The sequence below is a fragment of the Vulpes lagopus genome, chromosome 1 (assembly GCF_018345385.1).
Source record: "Vulpes lagopus strain Blue_001 chromosome 1, ASM1834538v1, whole genome shotgun sequence".
Taxonomy (NCBI): Eukaryota; Metazoa; Chordata; class Mammalia; order Carnivora; family Canidae; genus Vulpes; species Vulpes lagopus.
The window spans coordinates 103,045,905-103,054,616 of NC_054824.1; the positions used below are offsets into that span (position 1 = coordinate 103,045,905).

General features: G+C 41.3%; 1 protein-coding gene across 1 annotated transcript in view; it reads left to right on the forward strand.

The window, feature by feature from the left end:
* PROS1 (protein S) overlaps positions 1-2,175 on the forward strand; it is a 62,025-nt gene extending 59,850 nt beyond the window's left edge. The window contains exon 15 of the mRNA XM_041759695.1: positions 1,773-2,175. Within this exon, the coding sequence (XP_041615629.1) occupies positions 1,773-1,933 (161 nt within the window). The 3' untranslated portion in view covers positions 1,934-2,175. The remainder of the gene's footprint in view (positions 1-1,772) is intronic.
* The last annotated feature ends 6,537 nt before the right edge of the window (positions 2,176-8,712 follow it).

Genomic DNA, 8,712 nt, shown 5'->3' on the forward strand with positions numbered 1-8,712 from the left:
GGGGGGTTGATTCACTTGAGAAATATACAGAAGATAAATGTGGTGAAGACATATTGAGCAAAGGGGATGGTGGTGTAGGATGAGGCTGTGAACTGAGTGTGTGGGTGGGGGGTGCTGTAGATCTGGTTCAGTGTCCCAGGTCTTATTATAAGAGCCATGAGACTCTTTAAAAAAATTTTAGAAAAGGAAATGGCTTTTTAATATAATTTTAAAAACCCCCTGGCATGATGGACAGAGATGGACAGCTGGGATGCAAAAGTAGATGAAATGAGCCAGGGATTACTGAAGCAGTCCAAGTGGAGAAGCAGTAACAATAACAGAAGCAACAACTACACTATTGTCAATGGTGCATGATAAGCAGTCTGGGCATCGTTCAAAGCACTTCAGAGGGATAAACTTATTTAATTTTCAAAATAGACCTTTGAGGCAGGTGCTATTATTATCCCCATGTGACAGACAAGGAAGCTGCTGGACTAGGATGATGGCAGGAAGATGGTGCGCAGTGATTAGATCGGAGATGTTGCATGCAATTTTAGTAAATCAGACAAACAATGAAAGAGTTCAAAAGAAGTAAAACTATCAACTTTCAGTGGTTCCGGGACTGTGGCACCAGCACTGAAGATTGACTTGAGGCAAGATGTGTTTAGTGAAAGAGTGAGGAAAATTGAGAACAGACAATTGAGATATTAGGAGTGTAAACAGTGCGATAGGTAAGTTACCAGTTGATATGCAAAATAGGCATATTCAATTGCATGTTATGAATCAAAAACCAGGGGAAATGGGCAATTCTGAGGATTGCTATAATAGTGGCATAATCTTGATGCTCAGCCAGACTTGAAAGGGATTCATAGAGAATGCTGTGAGCCCCTGGAAAAGTGTGGACTTTATTCACTGTATTGGCAGATTAAGGGTAGAAAATCTGATCTGTATGTTTTTTGCATAAGGTACTAAGGAAGGAGAATAAAGGCTGAAAAATGCCCATTGGAAATGAAATTCATAGGGAGGAGATGCCAAAAAAGAGAAGCAAGTAGAGAGATGGATGCTATTCAGATGAACCATAGTTCTTAGGAATTCAAGGGTGTTACTCAGGTATTAAGTTGAATGAGGAAAGCGTAAGTGCCGAAAGGCCCAAAGGCCCTAAACTTGTCACTGAAGCATTATTAAAATTATTTTTTAGAACACTAAACAGCGCATAAAGTGTATTTCCTAATATGACCTGTCATTGTATGCTCAGCAAGAAGCTATATTTGGGAAAATATAGAAAAATCTGCTTTTATTCCAACAGTAATAAAAGAGATACATTTATCATGACATTTTAAAAAGAGCTAGTAATAAAAGTAATAAAAGAGATATATTTATCGTGGCATTTTCAAAAGATTTCCAAGCAGCTATAGTTTGGAGTTGAAAAAATGATTTAACAACACTTAAACTGTTGCTCAAATTTAAAAAGAAAACAATAAAATAGAACATCACAGGTAAAAATATTCTCCTTTGTACTCTTTTTAAAGTATGTTTATTTATCTTAGGTTTGAAAGAGCCTGTGTTTGTGAAATCAGAGGAACTCATGATATGCTGAATCCAGCGCCAAGCAGAATGAATACCTTATATATATAGGAGTCACTTAATATACACTTATTGAATAGTGACATTACCAATTTTTCTTTTATGATTAGAATTTGGTTGGAAATGGGAAGTCTGGATAGTTCCTCTAATTGTAAGCAAATAAGATGCCAAAAGTCTTGGGCTAATATTTTAATATTCTGTTTTTGCAGATATTCCATTTGGTGCCACACCAGTGAATGTCTTTTACAATGGCTGTATGGAAGTGAACATTAATGGTGTTCAGCTGGATCTGGATGAAGCCATTTCCAAGCATAATGATATTAGAGCTCACTCGTGTCCATCAGTTTTGAAAAGCACAAAGAATTCTTAAGGCTTCTTTCCTGTGCTGATAATATATTTTTCCTGTGCGTAATTATACTTATGTTTCAATAATAGCGGAAGGGTTTTCCCTGCAATGTGCAGACTTTGATTATTTTATGGTACTTTGACTTTCCTGGAATTTTAAAAAGGTCCTTTTTCAAGAAGAACAAGATCCTCTTGTGATACAAATCACATTAAAAAAATTCTAACCTCTATTGCTGCCTAGAGATTAAATAATGGAATACACAAACATTTCTAATTTGAATTTTTGCTACAAATGACATTTCTTCATTTTTATGTTTGTAAAAGTAAAATTTAATTTTGTCACCATGAGCTAGTGCTGAAATACCTCTGTTTTTTGGAAGGCAAGGGAAGTAAACTCAAACAAAAGTGCATGTGACTAAATACTATTGATCATAGCAGATCCTATTTTACTTATTTGTGTTTTTCCCTAATGAGGGCAGAAGGTGAGACAGTGACCTATTACGTATGGATTGAGTGGAAGGCTTTGAAGCTTTACTCCAAAAACAGTTCCTCATGGGGACTTAAACTTAGCTTCACATTTGAACCAGTAGCTTTCCTCCATAGAAACCAAGTGGGACAAATTTTCATGGAAGCACATGAATCTTGCTGGTTAAGTAATTGGATTTTATGAGCATGAGATACTAGACTGTATTAGAATGGATGTTGAAATCTTGGGTGGGCATAGTCCTTAAGTTTGGCTGTGAGTCACAAGATCTAGATTAGAAAAGGCAGGACCTAATATGGAAAGAACGGCAGAGAGAATGAATAATGTAGAAGTTCATAGTTTTCCCTGAATCCAACTTTAATTATCAGAGCAAGTTGCCAGATGTGATTGTTGAGAGACCAAAAGAATTCGGAAAGCTAGGACAGGACAGAGTTGATATCGTGTCTTTGGAGTAAGGAGGTGAGAGTGCCACGTACTTGTTGGCAATGCATTCCAGGTGACAGTTTTTTCACTCCCACACCTACCAGTCACTTTAGGTATGTATCAGATGTTTCATTAAAAGTTTTAGGAAATAAACTTTTTTTCTACTATAGATATTTTATATCATGTAAAACATAATAAATTACAGTATATTGTAAAAAATATGTGAGTATCTATATTCCATCAACTCCTTGAATAGAACGTAAAATTATATGACAAACATGTAAATCATGCAGCACAGTAGCTCTTTAGTTGGAAGGTATAAAGGTCAAATATTTAATCAGTAGCAAAGGTACTGATTTAATCAAAAGCAAAGGTAACATGTATTGAGCGTTCGACATGTGCTAGAAATTGTGCTAGCTCATCTTACTGGATGTAACCTTTCTCCCAATTTACCACCAGGTACTATGAGTGATGAATTTCAGCAAGCAGCCATTGACAATTACATTGGTGTACAAAAGCAAAGAAGTAGAAAACCTGAAAGCATACGAAAAGGGAAAAAAGAAAGGAAGGGAGGGAAAAGTGAATTTTCTTTGGGGAAGAGTTTTGTGATTCTTGTTTAATTATGCCCAGATACAAAGACCACTATAGGGATCAATTCCACGTTTTCCATCAGAAACAGAAAACTTCCAACATGCAGTGATCTTCAGAAAGGCTCCAGAGACCCATTTATAAATTTTCTCTCTCTTTGAGGTGCATGTACATATGGCTTAGAAGGTGTGGGGCAGGAGGTGTTTCTTACAAACATGAATCAGCTGACAATGATCTTGCAAATGGGCTACTTGCTATACCAGGCTTCAGGCCTTCCCAGAGAACATCTGACAATCGGTCTTTTGCTGTGGAAGAAGAGAATTCCTCTTTCCTGCTAAAGTTTCAAATGGTAGACTTTAAATCTCATTCTATGACTAGTCTTCAGATGGAAAAACCATCCTTTTGTCTCCCAGGTGCATGTGAGTTGACACATACACACACACACATACAGAAGGATAGATAGAATGTTAAAAATGAGTGAAAAGCAGAGATGGGAGAAAGGGAGAGACACAGGTATAAATGAGCCCGTGTGAACAAAACCAGGAGGAGAGAAAAGGGCAACAAAGAAAAAAGCAAATGAGAAAGATGAAAACGGACTCAGTGATAGATTTGGTAAAATAGGGATGCCTGGGTGGCCCAGCGGTTAAGCATCTGCCTTCAGCTCAGGTTGTGACCCTGGGGTCCTGGGATTGAGTCCCACACCGGGCTCCCTGCATGGAGCCTACTTCTCCCTCTGCCTGTGTCTCTGCCTCTCTCTGTGTCTCTCATGAATAAATAAATAAAATATATATAAAAAAAGTTTTGATAAAATAGAAAATAAGAAAAGGAAGAAGCAAAAGAAAGATACAGGGTAAAGAGGATAAGAGAGAGAAAAAATACAAAAAGAAATAGCTACTTTCTTGTAGACACTTATGTAGGAGTAGGTGACATTAGTAGTGACACAAGATACACATAGAAAGAAGTATCTGTACTGAGAATGAAGTAGAGATCAAAATTTTTAAGAAAAGAAATTTAACAGGAAAAAGAAGGAATGAGAAACAAAAAATTAGATGATCATAGAAAAAAAGCAAATAGGTAGAGAAAGACCAACAGAAGGACCACATATAAATGGAAAGAAAGAGGGGAAGAGTGCCAGAGGTAAAACAAGAAAGAGGCAGACCCAGAAATAACAAGAAGAGTATGTCTGTGAAGAGAAAGCAGGAATGAGAAAAACATAGTAATAATTAAAAGGGAAAAAGAAAGAAAGGGATACAGAAGTAAATATACAATAAGGCAAGAAGAGGGATAGGGGACTCCGCTAGTTTATCCAAAGTGAGGATGGCAACCTTAAAAGCTTGGTGTGGGGATGATGCTCCACGTCCCGGAGGTGGAGCTCCCGGCCAGGTAGCTGCCAAGGAGTGTATTCCCCAGAGTGTCCCTGAAACCAATCATCAAAGAATCTCCTAGAGGAATTCATGAGGATGATCGTGTAACATTCTGCCAGAAATGGCTGGAAAGGTTTGCAACCACTACCACTGGCATTTTTCTTGCCTTATTTCCTACCTCTTTGAAATTGGGGGCTTAGCCAGTGTACATCAAATGCAGAGGAGGGAGGGCTCCCTTCAACATGGTGTGAGGTTGATGCTAGAATAGTGACAATTTTCAAGCCTACCGTCATAGGAACATCCGAGCATCACGGGCTATGGCTGGCGCATTAATAGTGGCCTAGTTATATAAAAGTGCAATGCCTGGGAGTGTAGGATGGCAAATCCAGTAGCACGCCAAAAGGACAAGTTCATGAAAACTCCCGAGTTAGGGAGAGTGTCATATCTATCATATTCCATGAAAGAAGAAACTTGCCAGACTTACACCCTCTGGTAGAATCGATCATTGGGGTGATGTAGCAACCTCCTTGGTACGTGCTCCCTGCCTCCTCGGAGGGGCTACTCTCTGTTCCTAACATTCCTGTCTTTGTTACAGCCCCTAGAATATGTAGAACAATTAGTCTGGAAATTTTAAGTACTGGGGATTTTTTTTTTCAAACACCACATTTTCCCAGAATCTCCCCCAAAGTACAAAACTTGCTGTTGAACCTCTTTCTCTTGAAAGACTTTGGTGAATGGATATGAAGCTAAAAATAGGAGCTTTCAAAGAAATTTTTCTCATGCCAGGCCACTTTGAGCTGGACCCTCACTCCCCCTGCTTGCATACTTTACCTTCTGTTGTTTCAAATACTCTAGGAATGCCTGAAAAGACCAAGGGATCTGTACCTGATAAGCAATAACTGCTATTTCACTCATCAGGTCAGTCTAGCTTCACAAGAGCTCTGTGCATGGGGCATGGCATCTGGTCATAGGGCTCCCTCCAAGAAAGCAGGGATGTCTTCCTCACTCCTGCCTTTCCTTCCTTCCATCTCCATTCCTTCTGCCCTCTGTAGGATGGAGGACTAAGCCTCACAGGCCCTGATTTCTTGGAAGCTACTGGCATACTACCTCAAGTTTTCCTGGTAATCAGATTGTCCCTGGAAGGGGGGGGGGGTGGGGAGCGTTCGAAGGCCATGTAAGTGCACATCACTGGGGGAAAGCTTCCCGGGTATCTCAGTACCTTCCATCTTCTGGGCCGAACTTTCCAGGGTGGGCAGTGACGGGAGAAAAATCAGGAAAATCGCTAGCCTCTGACCTCTTGTTCTCATCATTATTGTTATAATGCTCCGATTCAATTCTTTTTAACATGTAGAATCCGAGCACCTACTAGATGCAGTGACTATGGAGGTGTTTGGAAGCCCTAATAAATTCATTCATTCAGCAGATATTTGCGGAACACATACAATATGCCAAAGTTTGCTCTGGGTGATTGGGCTACAGAAGTGAATGCCCTTGCACCTATGTACAAATATGGTCACGGAGAAGAAAGGAACTGTAGAGGTCCAACCTGGACAGCAGGAGTATCTTCTGTGACTCTTTGCATATCATGGCTTAATTTAAATCAGCTTTTACCTTGGAATTCCAGATTTTAGGTTACTTTTTTACTGTTCATGTTCAAACCAAACAAACAAAGAAAAGGTACACGGGTCTGGAATTTAGACAGAAGCCAAATCAGTAGGACCAAATGGTATCACTGAGAAGTGATCTTTCAGGCTCTGTGTGAACATCTTTACTGATGTAGGCCTTATTATTTGTCTAAAAAAGCCCCTTTTCTCTTTGTGCAGTGCATTAGTTTGGAAGCTTCAAGCAGATATCAAGAAGGTCTTAGATGGGTGTTAGGAACTGAATTGCATGTCCACAAAATTCACATGTTAAAGCCCCAAACCCTAATGTGACTGTATTTGGAGATAGGGCATTTGAGGAGGTAATAAAGGTTAAGTGAGGTCACAAGAGTGGGGGCCCTCATCCAGTACAACTACTGTCCTTGCAAGAGGGAGACACACCTGGGTTGTACGCACACAGACGAACAGCCGTGTGAGGACACAGCAAGAAGAGAGCGCGATCTGCAGCCACGGATAGGCCCGGGCAGAGCTGAGGCCTGCTGATAGCTCGGTCTTGGGGCTTTGGGCCTCCAGGGCCACGAGCAGACGCCCGGAGCAAGGACCGCATCATGGAAGTCCTGGCAGGTTAATCGGGAGACTCCCCCGTGGAGGGAAAGGTGGGCGCGAGCGGGAATAGGGAGCGGCGGCTTGCGGTGGCCGGTGGCCGCGTGCGGGATGGGGCACGCGGAGAGGCAAGAGATGCGGAGGGAGTCTCGGGCCCAGGGCCGCCCCGAGCCGGTCTGGGCTGGGTGCATGGGGCGTGCCGGGGACGTGGCCCGCAGAGCCCCGGGCAAGAGGGGGACGCGGGGACGCCTGGCACCGCCACCGCCACCGGACAGGGAGCGAGGTGAGCCCGGTCAGCTGGTGCCCGCAGCAGGTTCTCCAACAATGCCCTAGGCTGTCCCTCATCCTCGGCTCCAGAATCCCGAGGGAGATACTCGAGCGGCCCGGCCTGGGTGGAAGAGCCCGTTCTGAGCCACCAAAGCCGGCGGGAAGGCAGCCGGGGCCTGCATCAGGCCAGAGCTTCTCCAACCTACTCCGTGAAATCGCCTGCAGACCTTTAAAAGTACTACTGACCTCCCTCTCCCTCGCCCCCCTCCCCCCCACCTCCAGCCCAGGATTCACATTTAATCATTTTGGTGTGCAGTCTGGGCCTGGAGGATTTTAAGACCCTACAGGTGATCTTAGGGTATGGGACAGAAACACGCCTTGCCTGTGAAGCAAGGTGGATGGGAGGAGGCTGGGTGTGCAAGCGACTGCAAAGAGGGGGTCCAGGCAACCAGCTGGACATGCCCACTAGGAGATTAAGCTTTCTGTCATCTCTAACGACTCTTTTCACTGAAGCTACCCAGTAAAAGCTGTATTTCTACAACTCACTTTTAACTTATATCTTCTATTGCCATGTTTCTGGTAAAAGATTTTATTAAAACCAGATACCAAAAAAAATTCTTCTACCATAAGAAAATAACTTACTCTAGCATGTAATATATACACCTTATAAAAATAATAGTCGTGTAAAAAAAAAAACCACCCTAACGTTAAATATACATTTTATACAGAAATAAAAGTCTGAAAATGCGTATGCTTCTAAAACAAACCAAAGTTCTGGCATTACACTTACTCTAGCAGATAACTCTCCTTCTAGATGTTCTTCCATCCTGTAGGAAGCACTGCTTTGGCAGGGGAATCTGCTGAGGCCAGCTCTCCTGCAGGTTTCACGCTCTGACCGTAGGGCTCTGAAGAAATGTTTGGAAACAACCCTCGTTGGATTGCAGTATCAAATCTTCTCTCGGATATTATCTCCACATTGCTTTGGAGAGCCTTGATAAAGCTTGTTTAAATGATTGGTTCTTTTGTAAATGACCACACTTTCTAATTTATTGTTCTATTTGGCCAAATACCAATTTTTAGTCCTCCAAAATTTACATGTATAGTGTTTCCGCTTGCTTACCGATGCTTGATATTGTTAATATTTTAAATATTTTCTTAGTCTGATGAGAAAAAGTTGCTGGTTTGTTGTTTTTATTTGCATTTTGGTGATAACTAATGGGATTGAACAACTTTGCGTGTATTTTCTTTTGAATTTTATATTGTTTTGTTTGGAGAGAGATGCTTGCTTATTTAGCATATATTTTGCTATTGGATGATTTGTCTTATTGAAGTCTAGGGCTTCTTTATGTGTCATAGATATTGAGTATCATCTATTATTTATCTTATAAGCCATCACTTCACTGAATGATCCATTTAATTGACTCAGTAGATTTCCTTGGTTTTTATAGTTTTCACTGCTACTAAAATAATGATA